Raw genomic sequence first — 20,674 nt, 5'->3', positions numbered from 1 at the left:
AAGGAAACTATTAAAATAATTACATACATAATATTTTTATTTTTAAATATATCTCCCTTTTACCTTGCATTATACAAATTATTTCATTTACACTCGATAATGTCAATCTTTTTAATTTAATTTTGGATATGTGTTTTATTATTCATCATTTACTGCCCATTATCTTTAAGTATAAATTTTATTTTTACGTATTTTTTATTATTCAACATAATAATTTTTACAGTCCTTTATATATATATATATATATATATATATATATGCTTCGCGTGCAACCCTTTAAAGCTTAAAGAGGAAAAGAAAAATAGGGATGATTACAAAATATAAGCAGGATATAGAGAGTGGGAGTGGAGAGAGATAATCCAAACTGGGAAACGACAAGAGCAAAGTTAGAAAGCGGATGCATAGAGATAGAGGTGGTAAGCAAGGCAAGCTCACTTCCCCAGTATTCCCTGTCTTTTTCCTTTATCTTTATCCTATCTAATTAACATTTCTAGTACTACCATATATACTTCCCTATTTGCCTGTGCGTTGTCACTACCATGTTTCTGCCACTCTCCATGAATGCCTCCTTCCTGTACTAGCACATATCTAAATGTTGACAACTTAGGTTACACCGTAACAGAGTGATGGTTGCTGTTGTAATGGAAATCACGGGCTCGATGTGGACGGTCGCCTTCTTAGCAATTCTGGCTGCTTTCGCCTTTCTAAAATGGGTGTTGGAGAGAGTGAATCCGTGGGTGTATGAAACCCGATTGGGCGATGAGCGGTACTCTCTGCCGCCAGGGGATTTGGGGTGGCCTTTCATCGGCAACATGTGGTCCTTTCTCCGAGCCTTTAGGTCCGACGATCCCGATTCCTTCATCGCTTCTTTTGTTTCCAGGTACTTTGCTTTGCCACCCATCACCGCTCTTTTTTCCTATATGCTTTAAAGGGCACCACCAGCAGCAGATAAAAAAGAAATGGTGGAAAAAGAAGGAAAAGGTAAATAGAAATGGAGTATGGAGTGGAAAGGGAAGTGAGAGACGTCATTGTATTCCACTTCATTCCATACCTTGATTTGATTGAAGAGGGTGGCCTCTTATTGCTGTCTCTTAAGTAGAAATGGCTTGGGGTCGCAAGTTAGTAGCGGTAGACCCATTATTTTTTTCTATTCATATTTATACGTATAGCTATAGTTTCCAATTTTATCTTTCATTTTATATAAAAATATTTATAAATATTAGAAAATACTCTTGGATATAATATTACTACGAGAAGGACAGTCACAAACCCTAAATATCGATCATAAAATTAACATAAATATATTAATTGGTATGGAAAAAATTTATCAAAATAGATCTATACTAATAAAATTTACGCTGAAACAGAAAGTAAAATTGAATGTTTTGGTTTATTAATGGAATGAGATGTTCTGGTCAGTATCATCGGTATCGATAGAAAATTAACTTCTTTGATTGGGGCAAGATTAGATTGCTTCTTGTCACCCTGATTTATAATTTCATCGACCCTATCACATTTCCTCAAAAAATTTACATAATGTTTTGTATTATATTAATTATTTTTAAAATTTATAGTTAAAATATATAAAAAATAACTATAAAATAAAAGGGAGCAATTTTATTAAGTATATTGGGATTAATGGAACTCATCTCAACCCACGAATTTAGAGGTTTTTTTTAACGAACCCTAGTTGTAAGTTTTTAGAGTATGCAACGCTATAGCTTGTTTAGGTTGCAGCATTATTGTCAATGCAAAAAAATTTAGATTCAAACGTGTATAAGCGAATCTTATTTTTTTATTCAAGGGTTAAAAGAGTGATGTGATTATGTATAGTTGCAGACAAAGTATAAAAAATATTAGCAGAAATAAGTATGGTGGTGTCATTGTTTAAAAAAAAGAATGGTGGTGTGATGACACAAGAGGAGCATAGCAGCTAGAGCCGTAGCCTGTCAGGGGAAGAGAGGCCCTTAGAGACCTATGCCAACTTTTTCATTCAAAAAAAAAAACAGAATTACATGTTTTTGATCCAGACCCACCACCTTATGTCTAGAGAATGGGGCAGTTGCCTCTCTTGTCGCCTTCTATAATGTCTTTTAGTGTTGTCCTACTTGCTAAGATATTCCATTTTACTACAATCTACAATTTTGATACCACTTGTTTTTATTGCCAATCTGATAATAGTCGACATGTTACTTAGATAACAAGTTTAGAAATTATCAAACATCATCAAATCCTTGACCATCATTCATGACCAATGTATTTAATGCAGATTTGGACGTACTGGAATCTACAAGGCTTTCATGTTTGGGAACCCAAGTGTAATCGTGACAATGCCTGAAACATGTAAAAGGGTATTAAATGATGATGATGCATTTAAGCCTGGATGGCCTACGTCCACGGTGGAGCTCATTGGAAAAAAATCATTCATTGGTATCCCTTATGAAGAACATAAGCGTCTCCGCCGTTTAACTTCAGCTCCTGTCAATGGCCATGAAGCACTGTCCATTTACATCCCATACATCGAGGACATTGTCATATCTACCCTGGACAAATGGTCCAAGATGGGAAAAATCGAGTTCTTGACACAGCTCCGGAAGCTCACTTTTCGGATAATAATGTATATTTTTCTAAGCTCGGAAAGCGAAGAAGTAATGGAAGCTCTGGAGAGGGAATACACAACTCTCAACTATGGAGTTAGAGCCATGGCAATCAATGTCCCAGGATTTGCCTACTATAAAGCCCTGAAGGTGAGATTTTCTTACATCTTTCTTGCGACTCAAGTTACTTATCTTACGCTAAGAAGGGATAATTCATAATAGATTAATGCATTTTCTTCTTTTCAGGCTAGGAAAAACCTGGTGGCAGCTTTTCAATCAGTGGTGAATGAGCGGAGAAGTCAGAGGAAGACGAACAAGTCCACAAAGAAGAAAGACATGTTGGATGCCCTGATGGATGTTAAAGATGAGAAAGGTGAAACACTAGATGATGAGGAAATCATTGATATCATGTTGATGTACCTGAATGCAGGCCATGAATCTTCTGGCCATACTACGATGTGGGCGACTATTTTCCTGCAACAACACCCTGAATTTCTAGAAAAAGCAAAGGTTTTGAAGCAGTCTCAAAGCATTAATGTGCTTCTTTTTCATTACTTGACAGTATTATTTTATTGTATACAGGCAGAGCAAGAGAGGATTGTGAAGAAAAGACCACCTACCCAAAAAGGTTTAACCCTTAAGGATATTCGAGAAATGGAATACCTATCCAAGGTACATCACATCTGTTATATCAGTTAATTGTAAGGCTTCAACATACCCTTCATTTCACTGCTTATATTTTGATTTATATGTATATGAAGGTGATTGATGAAACGCTTCGGTTGATAACATTCTCACTGATGGTCTTCCGTGAGGCAAAAACAGACGTCAAAATAAGCGGTCAGTTTTAATGATATGATTATATTAATATATATAGTGATATTGCTACATCATTCACACTCAAAGCTATTGGTTTTTCAGGTTATACTATTCCAAAGGGATGGAAAGTGTTAGCTTGGTTCAGAAGCATTCACTTGGATCCTGAGATTTATCCAAATCCAAAAGAATTTGATCCTTCTCGATGGGATGTAAGTTTCACAACGCTTTTTACCTTTCCTTCAATCTTTTTCTTTATACGTATGTATGTTCAAGAACCATAAAGCGTAACCTATTAGTTAAATTATAATGGTCTCTTAACTATATGCAGGACTATAACGCCAAAGCAGGAACTTTCCTTCCCTTTGGAGCAGGAAGCAGGTTGTGCCCTGGAAATGATCTTGCCAAGCTTGAAATTTCTATTTTTCTTCACCATTTCCTCCTCAACTATCAGTAAGTTATTTCGCAATGTTGGGTTTCTTTTCATGATCAATTCAAGCTTGAAATTGTTGATGTTGATGTTGAGTGACGTTACAATGCAGGTTGGAACGGCTTAATCCTGAGAGTAAAATTAGGTATCTGCCTCATACAAGGCCTCATGATAATTGCTTGGCAGTGATCAAGAAAAACCTGCCTTCACCACCCTAGCAAGGATATTGGAATTTTTAGATGGGGTTCAACAACAATCCCATTTCATTAATTAAAATAAACAATATTGATAATATCATAATATTAGCATCTCCTGTAAGGGATTCTTAAATGTAGAATTTGAATGAAACCAATGTGTTACTACTGGCTCCTCTTTCAGTAAACTCATTCGCTTCTGTTTATTATGTTATGCATAAAAAGTAATTCGCTACAAAGAATATAACTTAGCTGCATGCATAGGGATACAAAGATTACGGATGATATACAAACAAATACGGCTGCACTTCTGCTTAAATAGCTAAAAAATAGTCGCATCAACGTCAATTCCACACATTGCGGTACGAGCCAAAAAATCAAAAACAAAATTGACAATGTATACAAGGCATGATGAATTTCAACCCGCCACCTCTTAACGAAATAACTACAAATTGATGTCAAAATGCACGGGTAAACCATGGCTCACCACCACACTTTAATATCCCATCAAGGCTTTCTACGGATTGATGTTGCACTCTCGCAAATACACTGTCTCATAATCTACATACTTGGCCCAATAGATTTTATACTTGGGTATACCTATCTCCAGCCATGGTTTCAAGTTGCCATTATAGTGTATGACAGCAGCCCGGTCAATCTCCCTCTGGTTTACATTAGGATTGTAGCCAAGCCCCAGCACATGCCAAGATTTGTCAAGGGAATATGTGCGTTTCCAAAATGTTATGAGACCAGGAGGCAGGGTTCCCAACTTCCACAATTGCCTGTCACGATTCTGCATATAAAATTGACTTTGAAATTAGAAACAAGGTAATACACCGGTATGACACCATGTACAAAGTATAGGATATGCCCACAATGAAGAAATACTGAATTGAACCTTCCAAGCTACCCTTTTTAGCATTTACAATGGCACTCAAAATAGAGGGTAAAAGTCAACAACCAAACTCTAAATCTTTATGGAAAGTATCACTGAAATAAAATGTAGCTTTTTTTCTCCATTCTAGAAGTGGGGTATGATCCAATCACTTAATCGTACATCTCTCTACGTGTACAAGTGTGATCAGGAGGCTTAAGCACCTAAGGGGTGTAGCAAGCCATGCTAAACAGCCATTTGAGAAGGGACAGCTATTATATGTTACAGAATAGTAAAGAGTTGTTCAGCAGCAGTTCCCGTTACCCCACTTGAAGGAAAAGAGGAAACCTGGGTTTAAAAATCTAGTAAGTATTTCTTTTTTTAAGTAGCTACTTCCAATAAATAGCTGTTATCCCAAAAAGCACCTCCTTTAAAATTACGAACCTCTAGGTTTCAAAGATTTTCAATACCCATGTTTCCCGAAGCGACACTTTGTTTTACTCCTTTCATTTATACTTTAAGCGCGATTGGCATACTAGTACCGGGTAAGACAGATCAAACAAACTTCCACTTAGTAAGTCAGGTGATCACTAATTAAGACTAGCAATGTGAACCAAATCTAACATGGTTTGCAAGGAACTTCCGTCACTTACCAGCCTCTGCCATCTGTGGTATACCTCCGTGATGCTTTGCCGCCTCCATTCCGCCAAATCAAAAATATTCATTCCATATGCCCATCCACAAGCATGTGGGTCAAAGTTCTTTGAGATCAGGGGATTTGAGAAGTTGAGATACCGATCAAACCGATGGAAGCTTTCCCCACAAGTTTCAACAGCACCATTGACGTTTCCCTTCAAATCAAGGGACCAAAGGCCAGTAAGGTCCTTCTGGACTACTATATCATCATCTAGGAACAGCACTTTATTTAGTTTTGGGAAGATCTCTGGTAGATAAAACCGAAGATGGTTCAGTATGGACAAATACTTTGGGTTCCGGAACTTCAGATTTGAATCAGAACTAGCCCGATGTGCCCTGAAGTAATAATCAATCATGGAAGGAGAACCTAACTGCTTAAGAACTGGACTGTAGCTTGAGTTTAACCATGTAAATTCTTCAATGTTCTGGACCTGTATAGTGGCTTTCCCTGGTGGATTACTTAGGAACCACATTCTCATTGCCGCATAATTAAGCTTATCAGTAACAATGTGGAAAACATGATCCGAAGGGTGCTGCAAAGAATCAAGAAAATTTCACGAGTTCAACAAGTCAACAAAAACAAGGAGCTCAATTGTAATTATGTACCTATCAAGTTTTATGCAAAAACACACACACATGCATGCACACGCATATACCCCAACCTTTACTTCTCTCAAGAGTGTAAAAGATTAAAATGAAATGGAAATGGCAAACTTAAGATTTAAGGTGATGAACAGTTTCCTTTTCCACCGGCAACCAAAGGAAGTACGAGTTAAGTCTCCATAGAAGAGTATTACCTTAGCATGTGAGATAGTTGAGTTTACGACAACTGCTGCTGCTAATATGTTATCTGAGAAAAGAGCATAATGATACAGGCGGGGGTCTTCTAATTTCTGCTGATTTGGAAAGTTTTGTTGAGAAGAATTCAAGGTATAATACTCAGTAGTAAGACGCAAAGGCAGGCAATGAAGACCCTTGGGAAGCGTTTTTGCAGTTAATTGTGTCAAAAACATGGTCTGCTTTTTGTGCACTCGTAGTTGCTCTTCAGATGAGTGAAGCATAGCCCGTAGCTTCTTTACCACAGCAGCGCAGTCATCTTGAATCTGCTTCCCTTTTTCTAACGATTGATCCATCGCTTTCAACTTATCAACAGCACTGAACAAAAAACACACACAAATTAGAGTGATGTAGAAACTGTGGTGGCTGACCCTGAAGAAATAAGGAACAGATGTGGGAATTTAACAAACTGAAAGCAAAGAAAGCTTAAAATAGAGATCAGCAGCCCTATGTTCAGAAATAAGATACTTTTTTGGCAGATCTGAATCCTTGGTTGCATCACCAAGAGCACGTGTAACTTCCTTAACCCGCAGTCGAAGCTCCCTTGTAACATGTGGGTTGTTTTTGATAGCAGAAAGGGACAGGTATAGTTTTGCACGGATGAGCTGATCTTTGAGGTGACGGACCTGAGCATCTGCTGGTTCAGTCAATCTGTCATGTTTGTTATCTGAATGCTCCTGAACAATTTTGCCAGAGGGCTGAGTTGGTTGCTGCTCAAGCTCAATAGCCTATTGGTAAAGCAAACAAGGTAAAATAACTGTCAACTAAGCTCACAATTAGGTTTAACACTTACTCTTATTGTGAATCCTGGAAATGTGGCAGCATCAAGAAACTATTTTTAGCCGTAGAGAAACAATTATGGGTAGACAAAAACAGCAAAAAGTGCCAACAAGCTCAAAAGGGTCACAGAATAAAATAACTTCAAGGTTAAAGTTTACATTGAACCTTATTAAAGAGAATTTTTTGTTTAGATATGCAATTCAAAATTGAAGGAAACAGCTCAACACAAAGACATGGAAAAAGAAATGATAAGGTAAAAATAAGAGGATTAGGGGTATAGTCACATTTCCGTTTTGGTGACAACTGAAGCACCACATAAAGCAAATGTTTAGTACATACAGAAAGGGGACGATTCAAGTTTCCAAAGTAGTACAACAGTCTCAAATAAGAGGCAAGTAATAAAATCAACGAGAAAACCGGGAATTACTAGTAAAACGCTGCTATGGCAATATGAGAAGATAAAATACGCCTATTTATAGCAAGCGAAAGGTAATAGGCATACACAGAATGGGGGAAGATTTAGAAAATGACATGAAATACTAAAAAAGATAGGGGAAGCAATTACCGAGATGTCAGAGGCATTAGGATGGGAATCCAGGGCAGTGGTGAGACCGGGGGGTGCTCGATCGATGACCTGCCTAATGGGGTTAGATAATTGCTGTTGTTGACGTTCTTCATCGGTAGCAGAAAGCACTCGTGCTGATTTATGCTCCCTCGTCACTGTCATTGGTAAATCAAACACCCATCAATTCACATTTGCATTGCCTAATTCTTCAACAAACACAACAATAAATAAATAACCGTTGGGAAAGGAACCTGTAGAGTGGTCAGAATATACGACACCAATGGGTTCTTTCAAGGCGGTGGAAGTTTCCTACGGCAAAGAATTGGAAATTGAAGGCGTTAGATCTGAAACCAATCAATAGAAATGCAAACTCTGAACAAGAAATGGAACACATTCTACTATGTTACTACCTGGTGAAGAACATTGAGATGTCTAGTATCGCCAGACACCGTCTGCACAAGAAATAATAAAAATTAATTTTTTTTTTGTCTATCATTATAATTGTTTAAACCCCAGGAAAGAAAGAAGAAAGAAACTTACAAAAGCTGAAACATCATCAAGAAAATCGCGTCTTGCTGCAGAAATTACCGTGAGGAAGAAGAGATCAGCATGAAAGAATGGAAACAGGAAAATAAGAAGAAAAAAAAAAAGGAGAAATAGACGTACAAGAAGAGGGATTGACGAAGGAGCCGACCCTATCAGTGTAAAGAAAGATGGGAGCAATGACGGAAATCGAGAGTAAACCCAATACTATATGCCTCACCTTCATTATTCTTTTTCCTTCTATTTTTAGAACAATTTGCTCATATTTCTTTACCACCACAACCAAGAATAGGAAAAAAAACACACACACACTCTTTTCTGTAAAACTTGTTTGCAGGGGAGAACAACAGAGAGATGAGTATGAGAGAATGAGAATGGATGCTATTTCTAGTTTTCAGTTGTAGCCTTCTAGATCTAGATGATATGATGCTCTCTCTTTTTTCTTTTTCTTTTTTAATTTATTTAACGAGTTTTTTCATTAAAGGAAGGCCGTAATTATTTTAATTTGTCAATGGCCAATCATTACTATGTCCCGTTGCCTGTTGCTTTTTTTTTTTTCATGAGGGTAAACCAAATTAAATTTCCATAATGTTATAATAAATTATTAGCCATATGGCATTTATTTATAAAAAAAAAAAAAAGAGATACAAATTCGGTTTAATTCGTCTTGGATTTATTTATTACTTTAAGATGATGCCAGAATATAATTAGTAATTAAAACACAAAACGAATAATTGGTTAAACCACCGGTCACCGTATTAAGTAGAGAAACATATGGTATTTATCGTATTTTTATTAGATATATTGGAAATCATAATGGAAGAAGTGTCGGCAGAATGTGATATTTATGAGTCTTCCATCCCTGGTTGAGTTTATGGACCGAATCTAATGAGTTACGCCCAATATTTTCAGAGCTACATCATAGTGAAACCGGTCATGCAGTCCCATCACTTGAAGTCATCCAACTAATTTGGTCGAATTAAAGAAATATTAACAATTTAATTAATTTTCAATTTATTTATATTAATTCACAAATTATAACGCAACTGCAACTTAAACTAAGGCGGCGAACATTTATTTTCCTTTATAATTGTAAAAAAATTAAAAAGTTAATTTCAAATAAATTAAAAAGGTATATTTAGAAAACTCAATGAATACTTGGATTTGATAATTAATTGTAATTAGACATGTGACATTTATAATAATTATAATTAATTTGAATCACCATCACTAAATTAAATATAATTGAAGGTTCAAATTACTCGTTTTAATTCTTGTAAGAGTTAGAATTTGGGAAAAGAATGCTGCCGATAACTAGTCTTTATCCTTATGACTTCTTTTATATTTTTAATGTTCATTTTATGGCCTATAAAAATAACATGAGAAATTAGAATATAACTATACCAAACATCTCTTAAAAATTAGAACCACAATGTCTTCAGAAATTAGAACCATTACGCTATGGAGTCCAAATACAAATAATCCTGACCGACCACGTCTATCTTACTTACAATTGTGGAGGGACCATCCATCTAGCAGTAACTGTATCTATCTCTAAATTTTCCTTCTTTCTTTTTTGGTCCTTGATACATTAATTATTTTTTCCATAAACATATATCTCTATCTCAAAACATCTCTATCTAACAGACATACACCATAAGCATATTACCATTTTCCATCTTGCAAGCTGCAACACAAACAAACTCCACCAATTTCTCCGCTACATCACAACCATATTCCTATACCGACACATCTTCAACATTCACCTGTTCATAAGGATGTTATTATCAACTTTCTATGTTCTTTTATGCCACTTATTTTTACATATCAATACAACACAAAACTAAATCATCTCTCCATGTTCTTCTTAACCATACTATTTCAATTAAGCACATCAAAGAGCAAGCTTCTTAAGGCTCCCTATGATTACCACCTAAGCCTAAGAAATGGTGGGATGGACATAGAGAGACCCCCAAGATGAGTTCATCTAGTATTTAGATCCTACTTACACAACTAGCAAGCAAAGCAACTCATCCAACCGTATTTTTCCATATCGAAAGAGATTGCTGAGAGATTCAGTTCTTAATAGTAGCAAACCAGTCATGCAACAATAATCACCATCAAACAATGCTGCTCCAAATGCAATACCAATATTCGACCACGAATTCACATAATAAGATATAATATTCCAAAAATTATAAAATCCTGCAGTCCCATCAAACAATGCTGCTACAGATACAATATCTATATTCGACTACAAATTCACATCATAAGATAATTATATTCCAACAGTTAACAATTCGTGCTGCACAAGGTCTAGTTAATCTCTGGTTATTAAAATGGAAAGGGTACAACCACCAATTAAGAGAGGAGGAAATTTCTTTCAAACCAGTTCCAACAAGGCTTCCCCACAAAAAAAAAAAAAAGCACATCTCCTGCCTCTTAACAGTCAAGTAACCTGCCTCCAACAGTCAAGTAACCTACACACACTTGGTTTATCGAATCCAAACAATAATCACAACCTAGAAGGCTAGAACCTACAGCAGTAACATCCTAGTAAAAGCCATCTTACCAGAGCATCCCCACATGCCATTAGGTTGATGTTTTAAGTTTAGCTAGCTCTTCCAATACATCTTTAAGTGGTCCAGTGAGTTTGCTTCTCTTAGCCTAAATCACACAATAAAAATGTCAAACTAGTATCTTTGCTTCATTTTACAATAAAGCTCCTACTCTCCTATTCTTCATATATCAGATTTAAGAAAATACCCATATGGGTCATACCTCCAAGGATCGGACAAGAGCAAAAACTTCATCAACAGTTTCTGGACAAGTATTGGCAATCACACAAATCTGCAACAACATTTTGGAACTGAGACAGCAGCTTGATTGTTTCAAATTAAGCACTCAGGTTAAGACATGATACCTCACTGTTAGAGACACCATATTTTGTAAGAGATCTGAGATTTGAGTTAATGGTTCAACAGGAGATGAAGCACAAAAAGATTGGATGTCGCATAAAGCAAAGAATGAAAAGAAAATTATCCATTATATAAGTGCCATGGAAAACAGAAAATCAAGGATACTGAAGAACTTTTCTAACAGACTGGGGATTGGTATAATAGCTACCAGTCTTGGCATACTGCAGTCCTGAACCAAATGATCTGAAAAGGATGATGGGTTAGAGCAATTTGATGAACCCTTCCACACAAGATCAAAGATTCTAAGCAAGTTCTTACTCAGGGAGCTTAATAGTTGGATCGCTGGAGAGTATAACCATTTGATCCTGAATGCCTTCTAAGATACTGGCAGCCTCACAGTCCATAAGGCATTTAACATTTTCTGGAAGTTCTGCAAATAATGGCAATGACCTTTCCAGCTTAAGCAAAGCTTCAGACACAGATCTTAAAACCAATACTAATTTTAGAAAAGATGAAGCTTAAAACCAAGACTATTTGAAAAAAGAGAGAAGAATCTAAAAACCCAAGACACTCTATCCATAAAGCACATGATAAAAGACAATAAAAGAAGTAACGAGGCCAACAGAAGAGGAACGACAACAGAGTTAAACAACCAATCAGAAAATAAATAAATAAAAGTAAAATCCAGGTGCCAAATGAAAACCAGTATGTAACATACATTAATGCCAAATTAGACCAAGGAAAGTAATTGATCTAATAAGAATATCAAAAATTGGGAAAAGGAGAATCCCATTAGAAGGCCTGATGGACCGCCCCAAGTGTGGCCTGGGTTCGAGTCGCGCTAGTCGCGTTGGTTGTTCGGGCTTTGCCCTGTTATTGTAATTCACCAAAAAAAAATTGGGAAACGGAAGTGCACAATAAGATACCTAGAAAGGAAATTTATGTTCCTTTGGCAGTTTAACAGCATAAATGCTTACGATAAAAAGTGATACTCCCTTGAAAACAAATTATTTCTACTTCTTTGAAAGAAAAATATTACTATTTATAAATTGATGCCAGGGTGTGCACACTCATTACAATAAGCAATCTAATTAAAATTCTTAGCAAAGATGCCATCTTTTATTGTTTTCACGTCCTACAAGTGAAATACTGTTAATCATTCAAATAAAGAAAAAAAGTATAAATACAACCTAAATGCAGGCTTGACAAAGAACTAACTTGGTAAACAAAGAGTAACAAATCATTGAAACAAACATGTATGGTAGTTAAGGCAAGTAAAAACCCTGTTCAACTCTGAGCTCCAATGACTGTGATTCTTTGGCCACATGAGTCTTTCCACCATTCGCTGCCTTTTCTCCTTTTCCACCTTGTACATTATATTTTACGCAGTGTCAATGAAAACAGGCAATACCTTAGGGGAAAAAAAGTAAAGATAATCCCTTTACTGAAAGCACGAAGAAGTGAGGAGGGGATAGTACCTTTACCAAAAGGGGTTGCAAACTTGCCATCAGATTTTGGCGATGAGAAATTAACATCAGGTGAACCTAAAAGAAGGAAAAATACAGACAGAGTAGGATCTGTAAGGATGATATTCACAGAAATATAAAAATCAAAAGGCAGAGAACAAAAGGAAAAGGAAGAAAAACAATTGACCTTCAGTTCCAAACTGAACTTTCCTTCCCCTCTTTGATTTTGCTGAATTATCATCTTTTCCTTTCAATGTTAATGAAGCCACGGAAAAGGGTGTTAAAGAATAACAAAATATTTACAGAGCAAAGAGTGCATGCATGTTTAATGCGTTAAGTGATATCAAATTTGTTCTAATGTATGTTGAATGAACTGAATGATGATATGGATAAATAAATAACTACAAGGAAGAAGGGGTATTTAGCAAATTTTGTCTTTGTTATGGCCATGGCTAATTATTATTAAGTAGTTATACAAGTAGAGGGTTTTACACCATGAGAGCAATTAACAACTAAATAAAAAAAAATGAAGATAGAAGAGGCAAGGGGATTGAACACAATATACTAAGAAGCGCAAAAAAATAACGAATCATGAATCAAAGGGAAGAGAGTCAAACCAGCGGTGGATTTGAGAGAAGATTTGGGTGTTGTTTTGGTGGGCAAGGAGAACATTCTGCCACCCTTCTCCGACATTTTCACCACCAACGTTTAAAATCTATGAATTGTTCATTCAAAACACACCAATTTTTAGGGCGTAAATCATCAATAAAATTCAATAAATAATAAAAAGCATGCACTTGCAAAGCCAATGCAAATATAGTAAAAGAAATACCAAACGGAGCAGAGTGGGTAGAACTGGAGAGGTAGAAACGAGAGAGAAAAAATTGTGGACTTGAGAATCTTTAAGATTATAATGCTGCCAGCCTGCCTTCTTAAAAACCTTTAGAACTGTTTTGACTGGCGGGGGTTATGAATGAATTGTGTTAGTGAAGTCTTTTTCCTGTTTTGAGGCTTCACTTGAGGAGGGGTTGGGTCAGGCAAAGTATTTTTATCAACTTTTCAAGTTGAGTCCAGTCTGGTCTAAAAAAGAGTTTATTTTTTTACTCAAAGATCAATCCAAGCCCAATCTGGTTCTCCTAAATTAAATTTTTATTTAAAAATATTTTTTTAAATATAATACAGTAAATACATTAAAAATATTAAAATAAAAATTTTTAACACATTAAAAATTATTTATATTAAAAATATTTCCATAAATATAATAAATGTTTCATCATATTCAAAAACACAAATAAATATAATAAATGTTTTATTATATTAAATATAATTTTTAAAATTCTATATTTTGGGTTCGGTTATTTAGTTGGGTAATTTTTTTTTTTAGGTTTTGGGTAATGAGTTTATTTTTTATTGTGGTAGTGATTTGATATAAATATATATAATTATTTTTTATAACATAATATATTCGGATGGGGCCTTGGACAAGATTTTTCGGCCTGATTTCGGCCTATATAGAATACAGGCATTAAATTTTATCCAAGCTCATTTTTTAAGCCTCGTATTTTTGTTCAAACCCTCCTATTTTTTGGGCAAGCTTTCGGGCCTGGACAGTAGCCAAACCCATGAGCAAGTCTAGACTCGACAACGAAATTTAGAAATTTAAAAGGCATGATGATTTATTTGGCCCTCCATTTGATTTTTCGTCTCTTTTAACCCTTTAACTTGAATTGTTTGTTAAATCACCCAAAATGGATGGAAAAATTAACATTTGTTAACTTCGCTAACACAACATCCTCATGGCAATCCAAGTATATGTTAACGTTAGCAATTAATTAATTTTTAAAATAAATTTATATTCTTAAAAAATATTTTTTAAAATTTTTTAAATTTTAAAAAATTAATTAATTACTGGTGTGGCATCCATGTGTATGCCACATCAGCAAAGTTAACAGTGGTTAATTTTTCATCAATTTTGGAGTGATTTGATAAACAATAGAAGTTTAAGGGATAAAAGAGACAAAATTAAATGGAGGGCTAAAATGACTTTTTCATAAAGTTGGGGGGCTAAATAAGTTATTACGCCAATTTAAAACATAATAAAAATAAAGATAAATTATACCCGATTTTACTTAACTATTAGTAAGTTTACAATTTTAGAGTTTGGTCACTCAATTTTTGCATCATTTCTCCCTAGTCCATTAATCCAAAAAATATCAACAACTCAAGCTAATCTAATTTTTAAAACATTGTTTTTTCCGTATGTCTCACCTCTAACCCAACCAACTCAACAACCCTTCATCTTTAACCTACTCACCATTTCCCTCTCAGCCAAAATCATAATTCAAGAAAATTCACAATCAAACTATTCACATAGCCTTACCTAGAATCAACAATCAAATATCTCCACAACCACAATCAAATCAAACAAAAATATAAACAAAAACAAATAAAAATAGGTTGAAAGTTTCCTACTTCAAAAAGCCCTAGGCAAGACTAATAGAAGCAAAGAGACAAAAATAAATCAAAGAAAAGAGAATAAAATATCAAAAAATGAAACTAGAACGTACTGAATTTAGTTAAGAGTTAATCAAAGGTGACGAATATTCAATCCAAAAGGATAAGATGAAAGTCTCGCTAAGAAGAGAAGCATATCGAATTCAAGTAACCATCCGACAACAGTGGACGGAGATCGAGAGCATCTACGGTAAGGCTTTAAGTTTAAATCGACAAAGTTTCATGCTATTTCAAGGAAAATAAACCATAAAGTTGAAAGATTAAGGGAAAAGCTCTAGTTTGGTCTGTTACTTTGTTAGAGGAGCGTAATAATCCGATTTTCGTCGATATCGAAAAAATTTATTTAGGGACTAAACTTATTAAAGCGAGCAGTCTAAAAATTTTAATCGAGCATTTACAAACTGAGTACAGAATTAGAAAATAGAAATATTAATAATTAAATTAGAAATAATATTATTTAGTAATTAATTGAATAAAATAGTAAAATTAATGCAAGGATTGAATTACATAGTCACCAAAACAAATGGAAATTGATGTAGAATTTTGTAAAGCCTTAAGTAGCAATTTAACCAATTAATTGAGGAGTTTATGAGGTGAATACGAAACAGAAAATAAAAATATTAAGTAATTAATTAGGTAGGTTATTAATTATAGTAAAAAGATTAAATTGGAAGGTAACTAAACTAGAGATAAGATGGGAATTAATCAAATCCCTTGATAGTACTTAAATCGTCACATTATTGAAGTTAGTGGATATAAGGGATTTTAGTCATGAAGATGATGGTGGTCGTAATAATAATACTACAATAAATGAAAAAAAAATTCAAGAGTGCTCTCTCTCGAAGTTTTCCAGATAGACAGTAGCTACTGTGGTTGGGTGGAGGTGAGTGGTGACCTTTTAGAATGGAGAAGGATGAGATTTTCCTCCTTAAAGAAGAATTGGTTCAATTGTCAGTGAAAAGCTCTTTAGTTGTTCCGAAGGAGAATCCGTCGTTACTATGTTCTATTTGGACGAGAAAATCTTATAATCTGGATAGTTTTCGAGCTTAAATGAAGAGTATTTGGAAATTGAAAAAGAAGTTTGAAATTCAAGCAGTAGGACAAAACTTATTTTTGATTTCTTTTGAGGGTGAGGAAGATCTCAAGATGAATATGGAAGGGTATCCATGGTTTTTCCGTCAACAATTAATTATTTTTTATCGCCTTGTTTGTCCTGTTGAAAGGAGTAAAATCAAACTGGTTGTTTCTCCCTTTTGGCTAAAGGTTGGTCTATGTCCACCAGAATGTGATAAGAAAGATTTTATGCATGCCATTGGAACTACATTTGGGGGGCTGATCAGATCTGAAATTAAAGGGGAATTCTGTAGATTGAGGGTTCACTTGGATGCTCAAAAACCGCTTCGGAGAGGGATTTTTATTTTGATGGAAAATTCTAAAAAAAATATGGTTTCCTTTTAAGTATGAAAAATTGCCAATTTTTTGCTTTGGTTGTGGTTGTATGGGGAATGGAGTCAAGGAATGTACTAGTATCTCGATTGCAAAACGTGAGAAAGCAGACGATGAATACTCTTATTCATTGGCGTTAAAGGCTGAATCCAATCTGATTGGTAAAGAAAATTTTCAATTTGGGTTTTCTAAAAAAAGAATAATTAAGTAGTGTTTCTATACGGGAATTGCGGCAATTGATAGGGAAGAAGCTATGCCCAACAATTTACCAGAATCTGAGCATTAGGAAGGAGAGCAGATCGGTTCGGAGAAGGGAGTTGAAGTTTTGGTAACTGCTGATGAACAACAAAAATTTGGGAATCAGGAGGATTCTCTTTCCATGCAAATTAAAGATCCTTGTCAGTCAATTAGTGATATTTTCCCTGATCAAAGCTATCCTGATAATGATGTTGCCATAAATAAAACTTTTGACAGTTTGGCACATATTTTTGAATTAAAGTCTACGATTCAAGAGGAATTAAGCCCATATGTTGATGTGGAATAGGGGAGGTCATTCAAATGGGATGGGTCGGTCACCAGCTGTCAAATCTCAAGATTGCAAAAAAATAATAATAATAACTGGCGCAGACTTGAGAAAACTAATATGTTTGATTCGTGTATGATTGATAAGGTTCTTGGGAAGCAAAATAATGAGAATGATAATAAAAAACCCAAAGTTGACATAAGGGACTCAGATGTTTCTAAACTGTTAGATTCGACGAATCTTTTTTTGGAACAAGGAAATGATCCAATTTAACAAATATTGACGGCTGCCAATAGACAAGTAAGTCAGAAGCAATGAATCTATTAAGTTGGAATATTCGTGGCTTAGGGAATTCGCGACCTATTCGAAGACTTCATGTGTTGAAGAAATACTGTCCCCATATTTTCTTTTTTATAGAGACTAAATTGAATTGTCAAAGAATGGAAAGATGTTATCGTCAGTGTGGTTTTCAACATGGTATTGTGTTTCCAACTGAAGAAACTCGAAGTGATTTATGTTTAGCATGGAATGAAGGAATTTCGATTGTGTTGAAAAGTTACTCAAAAAACCATGTGGATGTGATTTCCAAAGAGGAAGCTTATAGTTCAGAATGGAGGCTGACGGGTTTTTATGGTTCCCCTGACATTCGAGAGAAGGAAGCGACTTGGGGTTTATTGAAACGTTTGGGGAGAGACCAAAAATTCCTGTGGATGGCCTGTGGGGATTTCAATGAAATCATGTACATACATGAAAAAAAAAAGGGAGGGATTCTATGAAATGAAAGAATAATGGAGGATTTCCGTAGTACTCTTGCGGATTGCTCTCTTATCGATTTGGGCTTTTTAGGAGCATGGTTTACTTAGGAAATAGGGAAGTTTCCTGATACAAATATTTGAGAAGGACTTCATAGGTGTATGGCAAATACAGAATGGCTGAACTTATTTTCGGATTCTTCGGTAAGACATCTATCTTATTCATTTTCTGACCACTGTCCTTTATTTATCAAAATAAGTAGTGATGATTATAGTCGATCGAAGAACTGGTTTCATTTTGAATCATGGTGGATAATGGAAGATTGGTGTGAGGGCGAGGTTAGAAAGCTTTGGAATGCGAGTTCTAGAAATGTATGGGAACAATTGATCATACTGCAAGAGGGTATGAAAAGATAGGAATGTAAGATTCGACGGAAGAATAGAAGACTTGTTGATATTCTCACAAAGGAGTTAGAGGATTTAAATGCTCAGGAGAGGGATGAGGATAATTTGATAAAGTTGATGGAAATGAAACTACACCTCAACATGGAGATTGAAAAAAATAAAGCTTTTTGGGAACAGAGAGCACGTGCCAATTGGTTAAAACATGGTGAAAGAAATATTGCTTTCTTCCACAAATTTGCTGCTCAAAGGAGGAGGAGGAATAAGACTCATTGCCTGAATGATGAGTATAGACAAAAAAAAAGAGAGATTCGAATTCAATGAAGAGGATTGCCCGTAACTTTTTTGAAAATTTATTTACTTCTGGAGAGGTTAGAAATCTTGATCATATCTTTAGTGGTGTGGAAAATTGCATTTCAGAATATTTGAATAGAAGTTTAGTTGCGGCCTACAAGGAAGAGGAGCTCTATTCGGCCTTAAGGGGTATGGGTCCTATGAAGGTGTCGGGAATAAATTGTTTTCCAACATTATTTTTAGAGAAGTTCTAGCACATTGTAGGACGAGATGTCAGTGCTTACTACTTGGAAATTCTTAATCAAGGCATGTCGCTGGAATCGATTAATGTCACCAATATTGTTTTAAATCCAAAAACATCTTATCCAACAAATCTTAAGAGCTTTCGCCCTATAAGCCTTTGTATTGTCTTGTATAAAATTATTTCTAATAATATTGCTTATAGGCTTCAAAAATTTTTAGAATTATGCATTGATGAGGCACAGAGTGCGTTCGTACTGGGTAGGTTGATTACTGACAATATGATACTTGCCTATGAAATTCTGCATACTTTTAAGAATAAGAGGATGGGGAAAAAAGGTTATTTGGCACTGAAATTGGATATGAGTAAGGCATACGATCGTGTGGAATGAGATTTTTTACAGAGCATAATGTTAAAAATGGGCTTTGAATTTAAGCTAGTTGATCTTGTTATGAGGTGTATCTCTACCACTTCTTATAAAGTTTGCATGAATGGTGATGAATAGGAGATTTTTTACCTTTTTAGGGGGTTGCGATAGGGAGATCCATTAAGCTCGTATTTGTTTATGTTTTGTGTTGAAGGTCTATCAGCTCTTATGCGTTTAGCTTAAGATGATGGCTTAATTAAAGGAGCAATGGTTTGTAGAAGAAGCCTACAAATTACCCACCTTCTGTTTGCAGATAACTGCATGTTATTTGGTGACGTTAGTACTGATGGTGCAAATATCCTTAAGAATATTCTAAGGGAGTATGAAAATTGTACAGGTCAATGCATCAATTTTGAAAAATCTACCAGTTTTTTTAGCACGAATGTTAATGTTCGGGATAGGCAAGCGGTTTAAAGCATTTTGGGACTTCCAAATATGGTGGGACATGGAAAAAGGACAACTTTTCAAAACTCAAATATCAAATTAAACAAAAAATCGATAGTTGGAGTACAAGATTCCTTTCGCAATGGGGAAAAAAGTCTTTATTAATCGATTTTGCAATCTATTCCAGTGCATTCTATGTCTTGCTTTCTTTTACCAAAATCACTTTGTACTGGAATGGAAAATATTATGGGCAATTTTTTGTGACAGAAAGGTCCGGGTAAAAAAGGCATGCATTGGTGTAATTGGGATACTTTATGTGATCTAAAGGAAAGTAGTGGTCTTGGTTTTTGCAGTTTATCAATAGATTAATTATTTACCCGACTTCGTTAGTAGCTAAAACGCTAAAAGCAAAATACTACCCATTAACAAACTTTATTCATGCAGGTTTACGAAAGGGCTTCTTCAAGAGGGTCTTTGTTGGAGAGTGGGTAATGGGACTTCTATTTCTATTTTAGATGATTCTTGAGTCCTAGGAAATCATACCTACAGAATTCAAGATGGTGTGAGAAATCCAATTATACAAACAATGGTGGACCTAATTGATCTTAATATTAGGAGTTGGAAGTGAGATATAATTACCAGTTCTTTTTCTGAAAGGGATGCAGAGGGGATCTTAAAAGTTTCTTTATTGCGGTGCCCGCGAGAGGATTATTTGGCATGAAGAGGCGAAGCTTGTAATGTGGATGATATTTCTATTACAGATCGCAGCCTTTACAAGAAATTATGGATGCTCAAAATGCCACAAAAAATTAAAATTACAATATGGGGCCTCATCCATAATTTTATTCCTACATTCTATAATTTACATTTTAGGGGAGAGTGTAAGGGATTTGAGAGTATGAGCGGAAGGAATATAGACTCTTTATTAACAGAAGGAAAAGGTTACAAAAGAGAAAACTAAAAAGTAAAGTATTT

The 20,674-nt window shown here is 35.1% G+C and overlaps 3 protein-coding genes across 8 annotated transcripts; 1 reads left to right on the top strand and 2 right to left on the bottom strand.

The window, feature by feature from the left end:
* Positions 1-259: 259 nt before the first annotated feature.
* LOC105772884 (ent-kaurenoic acid oxidase 1) lies at positions 260-4,225 on the top strand. Of its 3 annotated transcripts, none has more exons than XM_012594369.2 (9): positions 260-425; positions 623-880; positions 2,270-2,747; positions 2,844-3,107; positions 3,180-3,269; positions 3,359-3,437; positions 3,519-3,625; positions 3,745-3,866; positions 3,956-4,225. In XM_012594369.2, exons 2-9 carry the CDS (start codon positions 627-629, stop codon positions 4,059-4,061), a joined length of 1,500 nt encoding a protein of 499 aa, XP_012449823.1. In that variant the 5' UTR covers positions 260-425; positions 623-626; the 3' UTR covers positions 4,062-4,225. The 3 variants fall into 3 exon arrangements, with proteins under 3 accessions (XP_012449823.1, XP_012449824.1, XP_012449822.1); XM_012594370.2 differs by having other exon boundaries at positions 269-416; XM_012594368.2 differs by having other exon boundaries at positions 306-880.
* A 99-nt stretch (positions 4,226-4,324) lies between these two features.
* Positions 4,325-8,774, bottom strand: LOC105772883 (probable galacturonosyltransferase 4). Of its 2 annotated transcripts, none has more exons than XM_052632164.1 (9): positions 8,456-8,774; positions 8,330-8,364; positions 8,200-8,241; positions 8,041-8,098; positions 7,790-7,944; positions 6,913-7,121; positions 6,405-6,762; positions 5,565-6,140; positions 4,325-4,830 (listed from the first exon to the last, which is right to left on the bottom strand). In XM_052632164.1, exons 1-9 carry the CDS (start codon positions 8,556-8,558, stop codon positions 4,555-4,557), a joined length of 1,812 nt encoding a protein of 603 aa, XP_052488124.1. In that variant the 5' UTR covers positions 8,559-8,774; the 3' UTR covers positions 4,325-4,554. The 2 variants fall into 2 exon arrangements, with proteins under 2 accessions (XP_052488124.1, XP_012449821.1); XM_012594367.2 differs by having other exon boundaries at positions 6,913-7,172; positions 8,456-8,773.
* Positions 8,775-10,497: 1,723 nt separating this feature from the next.
* LOC105774056 (DNA-directed RNA polymerases IV and V subunit 4) lies at positions 10,498-13,711 on the bottom strand. Of its 3 annotated transcripts, none has more exons than XM_012596378.2 (11): positions 13,549-13,711; positions 13,334-13,431; positions 12,904-12,963; positions 12,729-12,794; positions 12,533-12,616; positions 11,569-11,680; positions 11,416-11,493; positions 11,256-11,289; positions 11,114-11,182; positions 10,905-10,999; positions 10,498-10,821 (listed from the first exon to the last, which is right to left on the bottom strand). In XM_012596378.2, exons 2-10 carry the CDS (start codon positions 13,407-13,409, stop codon positions 10,925-10,927), a joined length of 654 nt encoding a protein of 217 aa, XP_012451832.1. In that variant the 5' UTR covers positions 13,410-13,431; positions 13,549-13,711; the 3' UTR covers positions 10,498-10,821; positions 10,905-10,924. The 3 variants fall into 3 exon arrangements, with proteins under 3 accessions (XP_012451832.1, XP_012451831.1, XP_012451830.1); XM_012596377.2 differs by having other exon boundaries at positions 10,498-10,812; XM_012596376.2 differs by having other exon boundaries at positions 10,498-10,999.
* Positions 13,712-20,674: the final 6,963 nt, after the last annotated feature.

Source organism: Gossypium raimondii, chromosome 6, assembly GCF_025698545.1.
Source record: "Gossypium raimondii isolate GPD5lz chromosome 6, ASM2569854v1, whole genome shotgun sequence".
Taxonomy (NCBI): domain Eukaryota; kingdom Viridiplantae; phylum Streptophyta; class Magnoliopsida; order Malvales; family Malvaceae; genus Gossypium; species Gossypium raimondii.
This window is presented reverse-complemented; position numbering and strand designations above follow the sequence as displayed.